Source organism: Myxine glutinosa, chromosome 3 (genome assembly GCF_964187855.1).
Source record: "Myxine glutinosa chromosome 3, kmMyxGlut1.1, whole genome shotgun sequence".
Lineage (NCBI taxonomy): Eukaryota > Metazoa > Chordata > Myxini > Myxiniformes > Myxinidae > Myxine > Myxine glutinosa.
The window spans coordinates 38,633,320-38,654,007 of NC_136263.1; the positions used below are offsets into that span (position 1 = coordinate 38,633,320).

At 52.2% G+C, this 20,688-nt stretch overlaps 1 protein-coding gene across 1 annotated transcript in view; it reads right to left on the minus strand.

The window, feature by feature from the left end:
• Positions 1-20,688, minus strand: part of LOC137423659 (E3 ubiquitin-protein ligase TRIM39-like) — a 42,011-nt gene that overhangs the window by 16,970 nt on the left and 4,353 nt on the right. The window contains exons 2-3 of the mRNA XM_078773910.1: positions 1,217-1,767; positions 810-905 (exon numbers count right to left, since the gene is read on the minus strand). Of these exons, the coding sequence (XP_078630036.1) occupies positions 810-905; positions 1,217-1,767 (647 nt within the window). The remainder of the gene's footprint in view (positions 1-809; positions 906-1,216; positions 1,768-20,688) is intronic.

The following is a 20,688-nucleotide window of genomic DNA, read 5'->3' on the forward strand; positions in this document are numbered from 1 at the left end:
CTCACCATCCCTCCACAATGCCCAACAGTACTCCACGCCTCCTCTTCTCCCCTAGCACCACTCTCCCCTCCACTGAAATGGGACATTGACACGGCAAGACACAGCGTGGACAATGCACTGACACAACGGTGGGACACGACACGGCACGACCACAGACACAAATGACATCCCGGGAAAGAATGAAACGGGACGATCCCGTAACATACAGGACATATGGTCAGCCTGCGATGATGGGACAAATAATTTGTCGCCTATTTTGTTGACGGTGTACCAGTGTGCCTGGGCTGTGTTGCTGTTGGGCGATGATGGGTATTTCTGTTGGAGTAATATAACTGTTTTATCAATTAATTAATATAACCGACACCCAACCTGTCCACCAAGTTTCGTCCGAATCCATCAGTTACTTTTTGAGATATCCTGCTCAGACAGACAGACAAAAAAACAAACAGTGGTGGAAATATAACCTCCATTCACCTTTGGTGGCAGAAGTAATAATTTAACACGAAAAAGGCAGAGCAATTACCTCTTACATCAGCTGGTTTCCTCTCATGGCCTCCAATTTACTCGTTTCTGTGTTCTTCTTGACCTTCAACCTACATAAACATATTTTACATCATACCCCCTATTTTCTCTGATGTCATTCTTTCCTTGCTTTCTTACCTCAGAATCTCCCTGTCACCCTCACCAACCCATGCTTCTTCCAGCAATGTGAATTCTGTTTCACCAATGTTTATCCAATACTTCAAACATACAAAAGGTCCCCTTTCTTTCCTTCTATACAGAGCCAGGTTGATCCTGGTAAAACCTACTGCAACGTCGGTGGCTCTCTTCTCCAGTTCTTCAGCTCTTTTCTTTCTCTCCTTCTCAATCTCTGCCAGCTTCTGGAGCCAGTCACTGTAATAATCCTGAAAGACAAAACATATTTGGCAATCTCCTTGTGCATTTCCCAATTTATATATTTTTTGAACTTTCATATCATTTTACAAAACTTACTTCTGAACTGTGTTCATTCCTTCTTTACCTTTGACCTAATAGTTTGATAGAATACATTCATTTTTCAGGGTTTACTTTGGACGTACATTTTTCTTATGTACCATTTTTGATGTCCATCCAAATTTGGCTTGGATGTGATATGTGTACAAGCTCCTCCATGAGCCTTATACCACTGCATAAAATTTGCCTGGTGTATTTAACAATGTTGTAACATATGTGTCACCTTCAGCTCTTCGAAGGCTTGTTTATCACTCAGAATGGTGTGCCCACTGTGCTGGTACGACAGCAAACACCGAGTGCACATAACTTTCGAGTCCTCTTTGCAGTAAACTCGCAGAGGCATCCCATGTCGTGTGCAAAGTTTCCTCACTTCTCCATTCCACATGCCGGACACAGGAGGAGAACCTTCGGGCCACAAACCCACCTCAGTGCTTTCTGTCACCTGCTGCCACCGATCTTCCAGGCTGCAGCAGTGTAAAGGTAAGTGCACAGAGCAAACCATTCGGCTACATTGCTGGCAAACACTGCCAGATTGCAGGTCTTGTTGAGGGCACATTCTGCAGGCCACCGAAGTGGTACTTTTTCCATCCATTGGTAGCTTCTGAGAATCGATAAATCCCTCATATCCAGGATCCTCTGCGTTTTCTGATGGGCTGTTCTCATTTTTATCTTCTATAAGGGGCATCTTGCCTTTCTCCACAGACAGAGAAAGTTCCACTTCAAATTGTGTCATCTCAGCATCATCATAAGACATGATGACCCAATGTGAAGTATCTGTGCAAATAAATACAACCACATGATTGTTTCAGCATCATTGCCTCTCTTGATGGTACGTAGAAGTACCAAAGTCAGGTTTAGTATTGTAATCTTACATAAAGAAATATTTTAATCTCATCTCCAAGTAATCTCACTGGCATTTTTACAGCAATGACACATTAATTGGGAATATAATGTTCCCATTATCGGAACAATTGTTACGGAATCGTCACTTCCGTTGTTGTGGTTTTCATCCACTGTAAATATTTTTGATTCCATGTACTATTATTGTTGTCGTTTAAGGGAGATAGTGGTTCCTATTTTCAAAAGGTAAAACAGTCAATGTTTTAAATGAAACCGGAACCGGACGACGACGAGGAGGAAGAGGAAGACGAGTGAGTCGAACAAGAAGCATAGTTGCTTCGAGGTCTGGAGCGGACGTTGACGAACGAGAGTCACGAATGAACTTTGGGTTTCCCGGGAAAGGGATTCCTGCGACAGAGTTGTTATCGCTGTGACAGATCAACCTGCGTGACAGGTTTTGCGGACGATTCCGAAGAGAATCGTTGGAGTGCCGTTACGCCACGAGAACGGGCCATCGGCCATTTTTACCTCGTGCAGGACTTGCGCTTCGCTCAAGGTTTCATCTCGCCTCAACCATTTTCACCGCATTCAGACGTTTATCTGGTGTGTGTGTGTGTGTCACGTGGATTTTGAAGGTAAATCTGCTGTTCGCCGGTTTGGAGACGTGAAACGCCCACACCCGAGGGAGTGATTTCCCAGTCGCCTGGAGGGCGCCTTTGCACAGCTTTGGCCGCGTGACTGTGACTGTCATCCGAACGGGATTCTGGTCTCGATTGGACATCATTCTGACGATCGCTGGAGCGGATGGACTTGGGCTTGATGCCGGAATAGAGACATTGGGGAATGTTCTTCTTTTCGCTCACTTGGAACACAGTGAGTTATATTGTACGAACCTGATGGTACCATCATAGGAAATATATATTGGTTGTACAATTGTTTACTATTGTTGTTGTACTGTTTTTTTTTTTTGGTTTTTTTGTATACAAGATCGAGGCTCGTGAAAGAGCTAACATTAATCACACAAAAAGTCAAACCGACACACAAAACACAAAAAACAAGGGGAGCGGCAGACAAGATGGGAAGAGAGGGGGAAGGACACAAACACAACATTTGAGAGCAGGGACATCGGGAGGACTTGGGGGGAGGTGGGAGAGGTATAAAACATATTGTTGCGGATGCGGTTAAAGATGTTATTTACCGAGCGGTTGATATTACCGCGACCGAACAGTTCCCCCGATTCTTCCCCAACTCACCCGATTCACCCAGACGTTGGCCAAATCGCGCTATGCCAAATCAATGAGAGAAAGGACACGACGACTGGGAAAGAGGAAACGACGCAAGGGATACAGTTCTCAAGACCTCCGGAGGAGGGTATAATTACAGTGGTGGAGAAAAGGGGTAGATTACAAGGCAGTGAGGTAAAGACACAGAAGAGATGGGCACTTAATTACCGTCTTATCTTATCCCAGACAGACCACAGACAAACGGAACAAGGCTGACTTACACAGGGATTGATGGCAGGAAGGGACAGGTAGGTCGATAGCACAAGGTGCACCTTGGCTCGGGGACAGGATAAAGCACGGTCCAGAAGATGCGGGGAGGCCTCACAGCACTCGGAGGGGACGTCTTTCTTGCTTCAAGCTCAGCGCGCATCTGACGTCACCTCCCCCTCACTGCGCATGCTCAGCGGGGAGTGACACGCCCTCGGCTGGTTGGTTCCGCCCCACTGGGGCCGGTCCGCCGCTTCCATTGGGTGCGGGGGTTACCGGGCTCCGCCCTTGACGAGGAGCTGACAGGGAGCCCCTATTTGGTAACCCCGTCGAGCACATGTTTGATGGCGGCTCGTTGGGAAGGCCTGGTGCCCTCCCAACACCCCCTACCAACCAAGCCGGAGTGAGGACGCGCACTTCCTGCGCTCGTTGTTGTTGTTGTTGTTGTTGAACTGTGAGGAAGAGCTGCGGGGAGGTATTGGGAGGTCCTAAACTTCCTAACGGTGCCATACAATCACATTCTGGTGCAACGAAGGGTCAGAATTAATGGAAATGAGTCCTTAACTGACATAGACTAAGAATAACTAGCAATATGTCCTATAGTTGTCTTACATGAGATGCGGTGAACCTGGGCACGACATTTAATGGGGGAAATAGGGGGAGGTCGGGTCTACAGAGTGTTGTTTACAGAAAATGGGACTAGGGAATGGGGGATTGGGGAGAGTTGGGAAGTATTGAGGAAATAGGGGAATATTTACAAGCGGATATGGATGGATGCAAATCCCATATCCGCAACACTGCACCCTTCTCTACCTCGGGGCGTCCCGACCCGATAAATTTTTACCTACTTTAGTGTGGCACTCAGATGTAGTTCCCTCTACTATTAACTCAACCCTGAGTGCGACAGTTTTACAGATGTTCACAAATGAGTAAATATGTCCCCCTGCGACGTTGCACCCTTCTCCTAACAGAAACACACCCACAGGATAACCGAATCGCAGAAAGCATCCTCAAACTAAACATACAGCCGGTAGGGAGCATTATTTATACAACACTGATATTTACACTACGATCCAGGACCTGTTCTTTGAGGAACACATGCAGATGTTATGCATAGGGAGAGCACGCATGCCAGCATCGATACACCAACCCACGAGTGCCCTGTGGCCCTACGGCCTTTAATAATGTGCAGAGCACCCCGTCCAAGCACCAAAAGCACCAACCCATTACGCACAGTCAGCACCATCCGGTGCACCAATAAAGTGTTCATAAAAATGCACAATTAAGTGTCCATGGTCACCGGTGGTGTCGCAGCCGGCCGATGTTCTGCCGCTGGTCTTGCCTTCATGGAGTGCACTTGGCCTTCTGGCTTCTTTAGAAATAAAGAAAGGCGCCAACCGCGTCCATTTCTGAATTGTGGCCGTCAGGGGGGCCAACTAAAAGCGGTTCACCTGTATGGCATAGGTGCCACGTTGACCCAGAGGTCCATCCACGGGTGGTGCTTGACCGCAAAAGAACTGCGGTCCATTGTGGGCGGCCACAAAAATTGCGGTCCATATGGTGTATCGATCCAGGCAGCAAGCAGCGGAAGTACAGGCCCACAACTGCGGAGCCAGCACCTCTCTCTCCTCTCGCTCTGCCCCAAAGCCAGATCCTCGGAGGTGGGAGACAAAAGAAGACAAGTGAGTAAGGTGGTAAGGGCGCAAAAGTGCATGCAATACAAGGTAATGCACACTGGGGGCACATGGGAACCAGGTGAGACAGGTACGTTCCTACCGTACACCCCCCCCCCCCCCACCAGGTAACCTACATTGCCCCTCCCTTACCCCTTACTGTATCCACAAAACACAACACTACCCATAAACATCTACTTTACACATCAACAACGTCCCTACTGTCTTCCCCGTTCCTCCCATAAACCAAATTCGTCTTCTCTCCCTCCTAACCAATCAAATTTGCCATTTCCAACTCTCATCAAAATCTGCCATCTCCAACTCATCATCAGTCCCTCCTAAGGAGGGAGAGATGGAATCACCCCAATGTCTCATCCACGTCGTGATGCGTCTCACAAATCCAAACAGCAATTCTCCTTTCCTGCAACACAAAACAAAGAAAACACAGGTGTGGAGTCATCAGCATCACCTCAGGTAAGTGGCTTCATATGGTGCGACAGGTTCATCAATCCTAACTATTTCCTAAATGACTTTAACAACTTTACATTACCCGGGGTCTTTCCCTGCCAATCCATTGGCCAACTTACACTATGGGTTCTAAAAACCAATTCCCATTGACCAAACTGTGGTGCTTCTCAATTTGGGGTCTCACTCCCCCGATTCATCTCCCGGTGCCCTTGCACAATTTCTGGGCTGCGACGTGTAGCTCTCCCAGCAGGTCTACCCACCTGCACACCTCCACCACTGCAGTTGCCACCCGAGCTTACCTAGCTCCTCACCCTAACCTAACTAACTGGGGAAGGCCCCTCCTGGCTCTGTCACCCCTCAGTGCCCTCTGGCACTGGGCTACCCGGGTCCGTCCTCCGGATCCTCGGGCCCCATCCACAACAACTACTACCGGCTCCCAGAGCCCACCTGTGGCCTCACCTGGCCGACATCCTCACAGTGGTGGAGTGCCCAAACCAACTACACACACTAACAGGCTACACGCCCAGCCATTTCCACAACACTAATGCACCCATCCAATCATCATTCTTCCACCCGCACCACAGATGCCAATATCCAACCACAATTTACCTATACCCTCTACCTAACACTTACACTACCCACCCCGGGTATCCGTGATGGGGGTCCACTCTTCCCCCATCCACACCTTCGCACCACGCACACCACTCTGTACCACTTACTCCAACTCTCTCCACACCACTCATTCTCTGCTCCATATATTCCACACACCTGTACTTGCACACCTGTGCTCTCATACTTGGTGCCGCCTGCACCCTTCTCTCCCCCAAGCGCATTCGCGCTGATCCACAACACTCACTACTCACCATGACACTCATCCGCAATGCTCTTTCATTCATCACTTGTACACTCACACACACCTCGGAGCATTGCCTCACCGATGCCTCATTTGAAGCTGCTCACCAGCACTTCCATTCATACTGCATCATCTGCTCTGTCTACTCCCTTCTAAAACTCGCGCTCCTCCGTCTTCCCTTACACTCAGCGCTCCCACGTCATTATCAAACACTAAGCTACTACGTCCCCACTACAGGTACCAAGTCTCTTACTTAAATCTGGTCACCTATAGTCACCTCTAGTCCCTATCATTATAACCTCACCCACCCGGGCTAGTTTTCACTGCCATACACCCCATAATCTATAGCGCATTTGCCCCCCTCATGGGAAGGGTGGCAGGGATGCCACCCTTACCCACCGTCATACGGCGCGAGTGGGACCTTGTGGGACCACCTCGTATGCGAGTCGTTGCCCGCCTGCCGGACCCCGTGCGTCGCCCCTTGCGGGGTCAGCGCGGGGCCGAACCGGCCGGGCCCCCACAGTACATTACCCCCAAGGGGCTCCCGTGCCTTCCCTGTCCCTCTAAAAACTACCCCTGTTGGTGTCGATGCATGGGTCACGCTTCCGCAACCCGCTACCCATTCCATACCACCACAACCTTGCTCACTCACACCTCGCACCTCTCCCATCACCGGACCCTCTCGCTCGCACCCTCGTTCCATACACTCCGGACCAGCCATACACCTCACTCTTGGCCTCTCACGAACATCCGGGTCCATCTCGACCCCCAAGCTTATTAAATCACCTGGCGCATCACACGCACGACCATATTGGTCACCACTTACACCGGGTCCTCTTTCTCTTCGCTGCTCCTCCATCACCTGCGAATCCCTCATCCGGTTAATGAGCACATCATCACGATCCGAACACAGACTTTGGACCAATTCTTTTACTTCCTCTTTTATCTCTTTCTTATCCTCTCTCCGTCGCTTCTTAATTTCGCTCACCCCTTCTTCCACTTCTTCTAATTTCTGCTTCACCTCCTTCATCTCCTCGTGCGCCCCCTTACGTTCTTCCTCTAACTCCACCTTATTTTTTTCTATGTGCTCCCGCACCTCCCGCTCTTTAACCTACATCACCTCTACCACCTTGTTCATTTTCCTCGTCAGGTCCTCATGTACCGTCTGACACTCTTTTTTAATTACCCCTACGTCCTTTTTCATCTCCTTCTGTGTCGATTTTAAACCCTCTATTACCGCTGTGTTCTTCTTTACCTGGTCCCCCAACTCCTTTTGTCCCACTGTCAGCTGTTCTACTCCCAGCGTCAACTCCTCTATACCACCTTGCAATTTTACAGTCCCCTTTCTCACCTCCTTCTCCATGCGCTCCTTACAGTGCCTCACCTCCTCGCGCACTCCTCCGACCTCCTCACTCACACCTCTTCTGATCTCCTCTCCCATCACTTGCATCTCCTGCCCAGATGCCACCCTCATCTGCTCCATTTCCTCCCTGTGAGCATCCAATTTAGTTTCTACCCCCATTCTGACCCCCTCTATCTGCTGCCCCATTTGTTTAACTTCCCTTTCCGCTTGGTCCCTCATGTCCCTCAATTTGCCTTCCATACTGTTTTCCAAACCCTTTTTCATCCCTTCCATTTGATTCTCTTGAGCGGCCATTCTGTTTTCTACCCCCGTTAACCCCTCCTGTATTTCCCCTAATCTATTGTCTAATCCCTCAAATTTGTTTCCTAATCCCTCTATTCTACTCCCTAACCCTCCGATCTGGACCCCATGTCCTCCCTCAATTTCTCGCTATTGGACCCCATGTCCTCCCTCAATTTCTCGCTATTGGACCCCATCCTTTGTTCTAACCGTTGGCTATTGGCCCCCATGTCCTCCCTCAATTTCTCGCTATTGGACCCCATCCTTTGTTCTAACCGTTCGCTATTCTGGGCCATAAGGGCCTTCATTTGTATAAAAAAAAGGTTCAAATCCACCAGCGGCGCTGCTACGGTCGCGGGCGCGGTCGCCGTAGTCATCTGCGAGGTGCCATTTTGCGCACCCGACCCCTCGTGCGCGAGGACGCCATTTTGCGAACCTGCCGCCCTCACTGCCTCGCTCGCCTCATGTCCCTCAATTTGGTCCTGGATCGACCCTGCCTCACTCTCCTCTACCGGAACCCAGCTGTCTTGATCTCCCATAGCGCGACTTTCAAAATTCGGGTTTTTTTGTAAAACAAAATCAAATTTCGGTGACTTGTAATTTTGAGCGCGTTAAGCGCGCTTCGGGTCCGTATCTCACTCCCAGACACCAATTGTTGCGGGAATAACACAATTGGTGTCCAAAATTTGGGCTAAATAAATTTAGTCCCAGGTTCGAATCCCAACTCCTGACAACCAATTGTTGCGGACGCGGTTAAAGATGTTATTTACCGAGCGGTTGGTATTACCGCGACCGAACAGTTCCCCCGATCCTTCCCCAACTCACCCGATTCACCCAGACGTTGGCCAAATCGCGCTATGCCAAATCAATGAGAGAAAGGACACGACGACTGGGAAAGAAGAAACGACGCAAGGGGTACAGTTCTCAAGACCTCTGGAGGAGGGTATAATTACAGTGGTGGAGAAAAGGGGTAGATTACAAGGCAGTGAGGTAAAGACACAGAAGAGATGGGCACTTAATTACCGTCTTATCTTAGCCCAGACAGACCACAGACAAACGGAACAAGGCTGACTTACACAGGGATTGATGGCAGGAAGGGCCAGGTAGGTCGATAGCACAAGGTGCACCTTGGCTCGGGGACAGGATAAAACACGGTCCAGAAGATGCGGGGAGGCCTCACAGCGCTCGGAGGGGACGTCTTTCTTCCATCAAGCTCAGCGCGCATCTGACGTCACCTCCCCCTCACTGCGCATGCTCAGCGGGGAGTGACACGCCCTCGGCTGGTTGGTTCCGCCCCACTGGGGCCGGTCCGCCGCTTCCATTGGGTGCGGGGGTTACCGGGCTCCGCCCTTGACGAGGAGCTGACAGGGAGCCCCTATTTGGTAACCCCGTCGAGCACATGTTTGATGGCGGCTCGTTGGGAAGGCCTGGTGCCCTCCCAACACCCCCTACCAACCAAGCCGGAGTGAGGACGCGCACTTCCTGCGCTCGTTGTTGTTGTTGTTGTTGAACTGTGAGGAAGAGCTGCGGGGAGGTATTGGGAGGTCCTAAACTTCCTAACGGTGCCATACAATCACATTCTGGTGCAACGAAGGGTCAGAATTAATGGAAACGAGTCCTTAACTGACATAGACTAAGAATAACTAGCAAGATGTCCTATAGTTGTCTTACATGAGATGCGGTGAACCTGGGCACGACATTTAATGGGGGAAATAGGGGGAGGTCGGGTCTACAGAGTGTTGTTTACAGAAAATGGGACTAGGGAATGGGGGATTGGGGATAGTTGGGAAGTATTGAGGAAATAGGGGAATATTTACAAGCGGATATGGATGGATGCAAATCCCATATCCGCAACACTATGAACACTGCAAGGACTCTGGGGTGAATTACCAGGGGTAGAAAAGATCAAGGTTTTGGATGGGGGAAGATAAGAGATGGTGGTGAACAGCTGTTTTAAAGACCTGGAGGGAGGAGTGGGATTGAAGGGAGTGGGGGAGTTTGTTCCAGAGGCGGGAGAAATGGGGAATGAAAGAGTGAAGGTGAGCAGAGAGCCTAGATTTTGGCAGTTTAACCATAAGAGGGTTGCAGGCAGATCTTGTGCAACCTGAAGGAATATTGGGGGGACAGAGCACAGAGAGAGCTGGGGGAGCAAGGCCGGAGAGGAGTCGGTAGAAGACAGAAAGACCACCAACCTGCCTGCGGTGTTATTCTTGTGTGATCTTAATACAATACTTGTTGGTTTGTAACAATTGGTGTGGCTTCACCATTGATCTTTGACATACAGAATAACACATCTTTCTGCCGTGACTCCTCTCGGGGATCGGAGGTACTCTGTGACCAGGGGGTTTGGGGAGGAGCACGTAACACAATTAATGAATAAATTTGGAACAAATTAATCTGAGCCTTTACCACCAGACCAGCTTAATTCCGCTCTATTATTGACTTGCAATCTGATAATTCAAGGTGACACTGTTTGACAGTAAAGGGCTTTGTATAAAAAAAATAAACTTGTAAAATGTTACATGAATACTTTTTTCATCTTTTCAAAAATAATTCTATGGAGAAACAGACAAACAAGAATATGTTTGACTACTGCATGGTTATCGTGATGAAATGGGTGTATGCATCCTTTAGAAATACTAGGGCATGCCCGTACTATATCTATATCTAAAATTATATCCCCCCCCTCTATTTACATGAAATGGTTTGGTCCAAAGCGAACGGCTTGCGAGTGGTGACAATCCCCCCCCTCTATTTACATGCAATGGTTTGGTCCAAAGCGAACGGCTTCCGGAGTTTGGTAAAGAAATCGCCATCGCGTGCACAAACGCGCAGGAAAGCGAATGAATCGCAAATTCGTTTTTATTAGTTGTAAAACATAGTTTAACGCCAACATAGTTTGCAAACGTGAAATAAATGAATACGCTCTCAAATGTGCCATCCGAGGCAGAGTGTGTCCGCCACGTTCGGCACACGCGATCGTTCGCTGCTCTCTGATTGGTTGAATCGTTTTTTGGACATAGCTCGGTAAGTAATTGTCCGATTAATATGAAACCTTGAAAAGGCACATCCTCGGGTCCCCAGCAATATACCTGGCAAGTGAAAAGTATATCGGACCCGTGGTTGTCGAGAAACAGCGGTCACAGACAGACAAACGTACAAACGTACAAACGTACAGACAGAGATTACTGGAATTATAGATAGATAATGAATGAGAAATCCTTGGTGAATTAACATGGAAAACTATTTTATGGTGGCTCTTTCATCATATCTCATTATGAGTCTAATCATGAATGTGACAACAGAGGTAAACAAGAAGAAAAAGACATAAAATGTCATAGCCCCTGTGGTTTTAGTAATTCTGCTGTGCGGAGTTAAAGGCCGTAAGTCGGCCATCTTCGGTCGGATTACAAAACAAAATCTTGTGCATATGTACTCTCATGGAGGTGCCAAGTTTGAACAAAATCGGTTCTACTAAACTCTCTCAGTCCATGCATGTCGAGAAATGGTTTTTGGGGAGGGACATGTTTAAGTAACAAAATGGCCGCCAGTCGGCCATCTTAGATCTGATCTCGGGAAAAAATGACGTGTGTATGTAGCCCATCATTCATTTTCTGTGTGCCAAAGTTTGAACAAGAGCGAACAAGAGCCATATATCGAGAAATATTTGAGGACATGTTCAATATCAGTTTTTTTTACAATGAAAATAGTCGCCACTCTACCAGTCGGCCATCTTTGATCAGATTCGCAAAATAAAGTGAGGTATATGTACATGTCGTCATGTGATGTGCTGGTGCCAAGTTTGAACAAAATCGGACCATGTATGTTCAAGAAATGGTTGGGGACACGTTTAAGTAAGAAAATCGCTACCTGTCGGCCATCTTGGATCTGATCTCCACATAAGATACGTGCGTATGGAAGCCATCATTCATTTTCTGTGTACCATGTTTGAACAAGATCGGTAAATGCAAGCCGAGAAATGGTTGAGGACGTGTTCAACATCGGGATTTTTTACAATTAAAATGGCCGCCAGTCGGCCATTTGTGATCGCATTGCGAAACAGAATGATGTGCATATGTAAACCATCATGTGTTGTCATTTTGCCAAGTATAAACAAAATCGATCCATACATCTCCGAGATATGGTTGCTGACGCACGCACCGACGGATGGAAGAAAGGACGAGACCAATTTCGGACTAAGTGCAATGGGGGATAATAATGGTTGGTATTATTTATAGCTGTATGATCAGTGAATCTTCCTGATTATTATACTTTCAATAACTGTGTATAAGCTTCTTTGGCTCATGGTTTGTAATGCAATAGCAGTGGTGGCAGAAATATTTTATACAATGAAAATCATATATCTATCTATCTATATATATATCTATATATCGACATATATATATTGTTGCGGATATGGGATTTGGCCTCCATCCATATCCGCTTGTAAATATTCCCCTATTTCCCCAATACTCCCCAACTATCCCCAATCCCCCATTCCCTAGTCCCATTGTCTGTAAACAACACTCTGTAGCCCCGACCTTCCCCTTTTTCCCCCATTAAATGTCGCACCCAGGTTCACCGCATCTCACGTAGACAACTATAGGACATCTTGCTAGTTATTCTTAGTCTATGTCAGTTAAGGACTCGTTTCCATTAATTCTGACTCTTCGTTGCACCAGAATGTGATTGTATGGCACCGTTAGCAAGTTTAGGACCTCCCAATACCTCCCCGCATCTCTTCCTCATGAAACAACAACACCAACAACAACAACAGCGGCGCGGGGAGTGCGCGTCCTCACTCCGGCTTGGTTAGCCGCCATTGACCATGTGCTCCGACGGGGTTACCACGCAGGGGCTCACTGTCAGCTCCTCGTCAAGGGCGGAGCCCGGTAACCCCCCGCACCCAATAAGAAGCGGCGGACCAATTCCATCTGGGGCGGAGCTAACGAGCCGAGGGCGTGTCACTCCCCGCTGGACATGCGCAGGAAGACGGAGGTGACGTCAGATGCGCCTCAGCCACGAAGAAGAAAGGACGCCACCTCCTAGTGCTGAGAGATACCTCCCGCCTCTCTGGACCGGACCGGGTCGATTCTGCCCCTGAGCCAAGGTGCACCTTGAGCCATCGACTACCTGCCCTTCCTTGCCATCAATCCCTGTGTGAGTCAGTCTTGTCCCGTTTGTCTGTGGTCTGTCGGGGCTAAGATAAGACCGTGCATAAGTGCCCATCTTTCTGTGCTGTACCTCTGTGCCGTGTAATCTAAACGTTCTGCATAACCATATTATATCCTCCTCCGGAGGTCTTGAGAACTGTACCCCTGGTGTCGTGTCATTTAACCCAGCCGTTGTGTCCTTTCCTTCATTGATCTAGCGTAGCGCGATTCGGCCAACGTTCGAGTGTAATCGGGTAACTTGTGCGAACACGGCGGCCATTCCGCTCGGCCCATCATAACATCTAAGTCGTGTCCGTAACAATATATATATATTGTAGCGGATCTCAGCGCCGGCCTTCTCCCCTTACCAAGGGGGGATTAGTCCCCTTGTCTTTGACTGGCCGACCGGACCCGGCCGGCCTTCTCCCCTTACCAAGGGGGGATTAGTCCCCTTGTCTTTGACTGGCCGACGGGACCCGGGACCTATGACGTCATTCCCAGACAGCGCGAAATAGGGTCGTAGGACTAGAATCACTATTACCTAATTACTCGCGCTGCCCAGAAACGAGGAAATAAGCCCCGCATGAATCACGTGTGCTGAGACGCCGAGCGGTGCGTACACGCGATCCGTGCCGTTTATATGGTGAACCCGGTTCTAGCGATCTTACTCGTACCACGCTTAGCCAATGGAGAAATCACAGAAGCGGTCGAATTGGGAAGAAAGGAAGAACAGAATTTATTCACACTATTTACAATGGTTCAGGAAAAGAGGGACACAGTGCAGCCTTAAAAACAGTCTTAACTTACTCCCAGGACAAACGGGACCGTCTCACACACAGACACACTCACACGGGGTTTGCAGCTGCGGGATGATGTTCACCACGTCCAGGGATGGCTCTCGTGCAGCACGCTCCGGCCTCCGGTTCGTCCCGGGCAGATGGTAAGTAGGGGCAGGAGCTCTCCGCGTGTCGTTGGCGCACACAGGATAATACGGGGTGAACGGTCGGGTCTGGACTCTGGCGGTTGGTGGTTATCACTCGCGCTATTGCCGCGTTCACTCGCGTGGCTGAATAAGCGATATTCGCCACCGGCACGTCTGGATGCCTTTCCTTTGGCGCGTACGTAATACTGAGATATAGCGCAATGTCCCCAAAGCGAGCGCTGCTTCAGTCGAGTCCTGTTCACCACTCACTCGTAAGTCCTCTCACCACTCCTCGAAGTTCTCTTCATTCTTAAGGGCTTTGTGCACAGGCTTTTATAGGCATGCCCCGCAAACCTTCTAGCATTTACCAGAAGCGCCTTACCACGCCCTGTCACGCCATGCCTTTAGAGCCCTGGTTGGCTGGTGGCCCTACCGTCATCGCCTCTGACGCGCTGCCTTGACGCCTCCCCACCCCGACCCCATGCTCCTCCCTCTCAGGCCTACCTCGTGTTACTCAACTAGCGAGCAAACAAAGGGCAGCGAATGCTGCTGGCAGCGAAAGCGAAATAAATGCTGCGGGTAGCCAAAGCTAACAAACTGAGGGATCAGCCAAATGGGGCGCGGGATCAATTATGCCAATGGAGGTGGAACTTGGAGGGTGGACGCAAAATAAAGGGACCTAAACTCATGTCTTTACACAACGCAGATATTACTAGTGGAAATGGCCTATACTTACACATACTATGACATAACTAATACTCTAAGGTGGCCTACGTGTTGCTCGTGGACTAACTATGGGGGGCAACCCTTTAACCTTTAATGATCAATATGTGCCAATCTCAAAACCGTAGCAATATATATATATATATATATATACTAGCTTGGCTCGGCTCGCTGCGCTCTCCTCACCAAGTGTCGTTGCTGAGGAACGGGCTTATTTTAGCTGAGGATAATGACTGTACCTGAATTGCTGTGTTGTCATGATTTACACCAATCATAATACAAACAATTATTTTGCACGAATTTATTTGTAGTGTTTGTGATATTACATTTTTATAAGCAATTTAGGTTGAAGATTTAGGTTGAAAAAATATATAAAGTTCTAAAAAGAACCCCTCAGTACATACATACGGGAGGGGTAGGTGCAGACTGGAAGTTTGGGAGGATTACACCTCACCACCACATAATTCAAAACACCTCACCCCACCTAATTTAAAACACCTCACCACCAAATAACTTAAAACACCTCACCCCACATAATTTAAAACACCTCACCATCATGTAATTCAAAGCACCTCACCACCACGTAATTCAAAACACCTCACCACCACGTAATTCAAAACACCTCACCACCACGTAATTCAAAACACCTCACCACCACGTAATTCAAAACACCTCACTGCCACGTAATTTAAAACACCTCACCACCAAGTAATTCAAAACACCTCATCACCAACTAATTTAAAACACCTTACCACTATGTGATTTAAAAACACCTCACCACCACGTAATTCAAAACACCTCACTACCACATAATTCAAAACACCTCACCATCACGTAATTCAAAAGATCTCACCACCACGTAATTCAAAAGACCTCACTGCCACGTAATTTAAAACACCTCACCACCAAGTAATTCAAAACACCTCACTATCACGTAATTCAAAACACCTCACCACCATGTGATTTAAAAATACCTCACCACCACACAATTCAAAATACCTCACCACCACATGATTCAAAACCAGCACCATGTTAAAACACTTCACAACCACGGAAACAAAAGTTTCAGGGAGTAGTTCAGTGACAACAGACACTGCACAGATATGTAGATATATGGATAAATTACTGTACCTGAGTTGCTGTTTTGTCATGGTTTACAGCAATCATAATTCAAACAATCATAATGCACAAATGTATTTGTAATATACGTGATATTGAAGGAGCTGCGCTCCAACGCGAGTCGAAAGAATTGACGCGACCAAAGACGGAATTCGTCCGAGTTGCTTTATTGAAACAAAACAGCTCAGGTATTCTGACAAAAGCCCGTTTATCGGGCAGCAATATATATACACATTTATGTCGGGAAGTTTGCCCGGCAAAAGCTATACCGGGCATGCCCGGGTGTCAAGGGCGAGCCTTGGAAAGGCGAGTCTGGACCTGCCCGGGCGTGTTTGGCTGCGGCCTGGCAAGTCGAGGCTGGGCATGCCCGGGCGCTCTGGACGAGCACTGGAAAGGCGAGAGCGGGCATGCCCGGACGCTCTGGGCGAGCCCTGGAAAGGCGATAGCGGGCATGCCCGGACGCTCTGGGCGAGCCCTGGAAAGGCGATAGCGGGCATGCCCGGACGCTCTGGGTGAGCCCTGGAAAGGCGAGAGCGGGCATGCCCGGGAAAGACGAGACCGGGCGTGCCCGGGAGGTTCGGGCGTGCCCGGGAACAGTGAGTCCGGACATGCCCGGGAGAGGCACGTCTGGCCGTGTTCTGGCCGGTGCAAGGCGATTGTGTGCATCCAGCGGTAACCGCTACACACGCCCCTCCAGAATCGACCTGCACCGGCAGGATCAATTTAAGGGTGGTCCGGATGACCCGGCCGAAGCGACCCCTGGAGGGTCATGGGGAGGGGTCCGACATGGTGGTGGGTGGTCGAGCGGGGGGAACTGTGGATGGGGGGCGGCCTCACCGCGGAGGAAGGGCCAACCGTGGTGGTCGGTCGACGTCCATGTGCGCCGGTTTGAGGCGGTCCACAGAAATCCGGTCCGGCCGGCCGCCGAAGTCGACGATGAAAGACTTGTCGCCCCGTCGCAGGACCCGGAAGGGCCCGTCGTACGGCGGCCGGAGTGGCCCCCGGTGCGCGTCATGACGCACAAAGACGTACTCCGCTGTGCGAAGCGCCGGGGGGACGTAGGACTGGGGGCCACCGTGGCGGGACGTCGGCACGGGGGCAAATCGTCGGGCGGCCTCCTGGAGGTCCGAGCGCTGGCGAGCGGCGGACCAGGGACTGGTAGCGTCGGGCACGAATTCGCCCGGGACGCGGAGCGGCTGGCCGTAGACGAGCTCGGCGGCGGACGCCTGGAGGTCTTCCTTGGGGGCCGTGCGAAGGCCCAAAAGGACCCACGGCAGCCGGTCGGCCCAACCGTCGTCCTGAAGGCCGGCCATGAGTGCGGCCTTCATGGAGCGGTGAAACCGCTCGCACAACCCGTTGGCTTGGGGGTGGTAGGCCGTGGTGCGGTGCAGCGTGACGCCCAACGAACGGGCGACCGCGCCCCAAAGCTCAGACATGAACTGTGGGCCGCGGTCGGACGAGACGTCCGCTGGTGCGCCGAAGCGCGCGACCCAGGTGGCGATGAACGCCTGCGCCATGTCGGCGGTGGTGGTGGAGGTGAGGGGCACGGCCTCCGGCCACCTGGTGGTCCTGTCCACCATGGTGAGCAGGTGGGTGAACCCCCGCGAGGGGGGCAGGGGACCCACCAGGTCCACGTGGACGTGGTCGAAACGCCGTTCAGGCACGGCGAAAGGTGCCAGCGGGGCCTGGGTGTGGCGGTGGACCTTGACCCGCTGGCAGGCCGTGCAGGCGTTGGCCCAGTCGCGGGTGTTTCGTCGAAGGCCGTGCCAGACGAAACGCGCCGACACCAGCTTCTGAGAAGCTTTCCGGCCCGGGTGAGAAAGGCCGTGGATGGAGGCGAAGATGCGGCGCTGCCAGGAAACGGGCACGATGGGGCGAGGCTGGCCCTGGGAGACGTCGCAGAGCAGGACGGTGCCCGCGAAGGGAATGTCAGCCAGGCGGAGGCCCGTGTCTGCCGCACGGAGTGCCTGCACCGAGGCGTCGGTGGTCTGGTCGGCCGTCATGAGCGCGAAGTCCACGCCGAGGTGGACCGCGTTCGCGCTGGCCCGAGAAAGACAGTCGGCCACGGAGTTGTCTTTGCCGGCGACGTGCCGGATGTCCGTGGTGAACTCCGACACGGCGGAGAGGTGGCGCTGCTGGCGGGCCGACCACGGCTCCGTGACCTTAGCCATTGCGTAGACCAACGGCTTGTGGTCGACGAAAGCCGTGAACGGGCGGCCCTCCAGGAGGTGTCGGAAATGGCGAACGGCCAGGAATAGCCCGAGCAGCTCGCGGTCGAACGTGCTGTAGTTTAACTCGTTCGGCCGGAGTTGCCGACTGAAAAAAGCGAGTGGCTGCCAAACCCCGTCCACCCATTGCTCATGGACGGCGCCCACCGCATAGTTGGAGGCGTCCGTAGTGAGGGCGATGGGCGCGTTGAGCACCGGGTGAGCCAGCATCGTTGCGTCGGCGAGGGCCCGTTTGGCGCTGGCGAAGGCCGCGTCCATGGCCGCGGACCAAACAATGTCATGCTTGGCCGGCTTGCCCCGGAGGGCCTCGTAAAGGGGCCGCATGAGCTGAGCAGCGCGGGGCACGAATCGGTGATAAAAATTCACCATGCCGAGGAACTCTTGGAGGGCCTTGATGGAACGGGGACGCGGGAACGTGGTGATGGCCTCGACCTTGGTCGGCAGTGGCACGGCCCCGGTCTTGGTGATGCGGTGGCCCAAAAAGTCAACGGTCGTCGCGCCGAAGTGGCATTTGACCGGGTTGACAATTAAGCCGTGCTCGCTGAGGCGACCGAACAGTGTTCGGAGGTGGAGGAGGTGCTTGGCGCGGGACGTGCTGGCGACGAGGATATCATCCAGATAGACGAAAAGAAACGGCAGGTCGCGCAGCACGCCGTCCATCAAGCGCTGGAACGCCTGGGCCGCGTTCTTGAGGCCAAACGGCATCCGCAAAAATTCGAACAGGCCGAACGGCGTGATGACGGTCGTCTTCGGGACGTCGGCCGCCCGGACAGGTACCTGGTGATAGCCCCGTATCAGGTCAATTTTCGAAAAGATGACCCGTCCCGCCAAACGGGCGGAAAAGTCCTGAATATGCGGGATCGGGTACCTGTCGGGGGTGGTAGCGTCGTTGAGACGGCGGTAGTCGCCACACGGGCGCCATCCACCTCCCGGCTTCGGCACGATGTGCAGTGGCGAGGCCCACGCGCTATCGGAGCGCCGCACGATGCCGAGGTGCTCCAACGCGTCGAACTCGGCCTTCGCCACGGCGAGCTTGGCCGGGTCTAGGCGGCGGGCCCTGGCGTAGACCGGCGGGCCCGTAGTGGGTATGTGGTGCTCGATCCCGTGCCGCACCGCGACGGCCGAAAACGTCGGCCGCGTGAGGGCCGGGAATTCCGCGAGCAGGCGAGCGAACTCGTTCGCTGCCGGGAGGGCGCACGCCAGTTCGGTCGGCGCGGAGCTGCTCATTGTGCACGCCAGGGAGCTGAAGGTCTCGGCGTGGACAAGGCGACGTCGTTTGACGTCGACCAGCAGCCCGTGCGTGCAGAGGAAGTCGGCGCCCAGCAAAGCCACGGGGATGCTGGCGGTAACAAAAGTCCATTGAAAACGCTGGCTGCCGAAGCAGAGGGTGATGACGCGTGGGCCGAAAGTGCGTATGGCCGAGCCATTAGCAGCGACCAAAGAGGGGCCGCAAACGGCGTCCCGCCTGTCCTGCTCGGAGGCGGGTATGACGCTCAGTTGGGCGCCGGTGTCACACAGGAAACGCCGCCCAGACGCTTTGTCCCGAATAAACAGCAAGTTGCCCGAGTGGCCGGCGCTCATGGCTGGGAATGAACGCCGGCCCGGCCGTTTCCCGACCTGCCGAAAGTGCACGGGGGCCGGCACGTCCGAGCCTTGTGTCCGAACCTGGCGTGGTAATAACACCATGCCCGGTCAGGTGGAGGCCCCGGCCGTCGTGTCGGAAGCGGGCGGTGCGGCGTGGCGGCCACCAGTTGCACCGGTAGTTCGGCCTCCAACCGCGCAGGGCGCTCGGGCGTCGTGGGCGTCACCTCGGATGGCGGCGGGCTCCAGGTAACCGCGTCGATGTGCTGGCCCGCCGTGGTGATCTTATCGGCTTCCCTGGCGAGGGCGCGGGAATCCGTGATCAACGTGCCAGCCAGGGCGAGGCGTACCGGGTGAGGCAGCTGGCGAAGGAACAGCTCGCGGAACAGAAAATCCGGAGAGTGCTCACCGAGCAACGAGAGCATATAGTCCATGCGCTCAGACGGGCGCGTGTCGCCGAGCTCGGGCAGAGCGAGCAGGCGCCGTGCGCGTGCCGCCGGTGAGAGGGCGAAAGCGTCGAGGAGGAGTGTCTTCAGCGCGTCGTATTTGTCAGCAGCCGGCGGGTGCTCGAGGAGGCTCAAGGCACGGGCCGCGGTGGCGGAACCGAGCGCCGCCACAACATGGTGGAAGCGGGTGTCGTCCGCGGTAATGCCTCACAGGGCGAACTGAGAGTCCGCCTGGGTGAACCAAACAGCCGCGTGAGCCTCCCAGAAGGTAGGCAGTTTAAGAGTCACTGCCGTGTCCATGTCGGTAGGTCACCAGTGAAGGAGCTGCGCTCCAACGCGAGTCGAAAGAATTGACGCGACCAAAGACGGAATTCGTCCGAGTTGCTTTATTGAAACAAAACAGCTCAGGTATTCTGACAAAAGCCCGTTTATCGGGCAGCAATATATATACACATTTATGTCGGGAAGTTTGCCCGGCAAAAGCTATACCGGGCATGCCCGGGTGTCAAGGGCGAGCCTTGGAAAGGCGAGTCTGGACCTGCCCGGGCGTGTTTCGC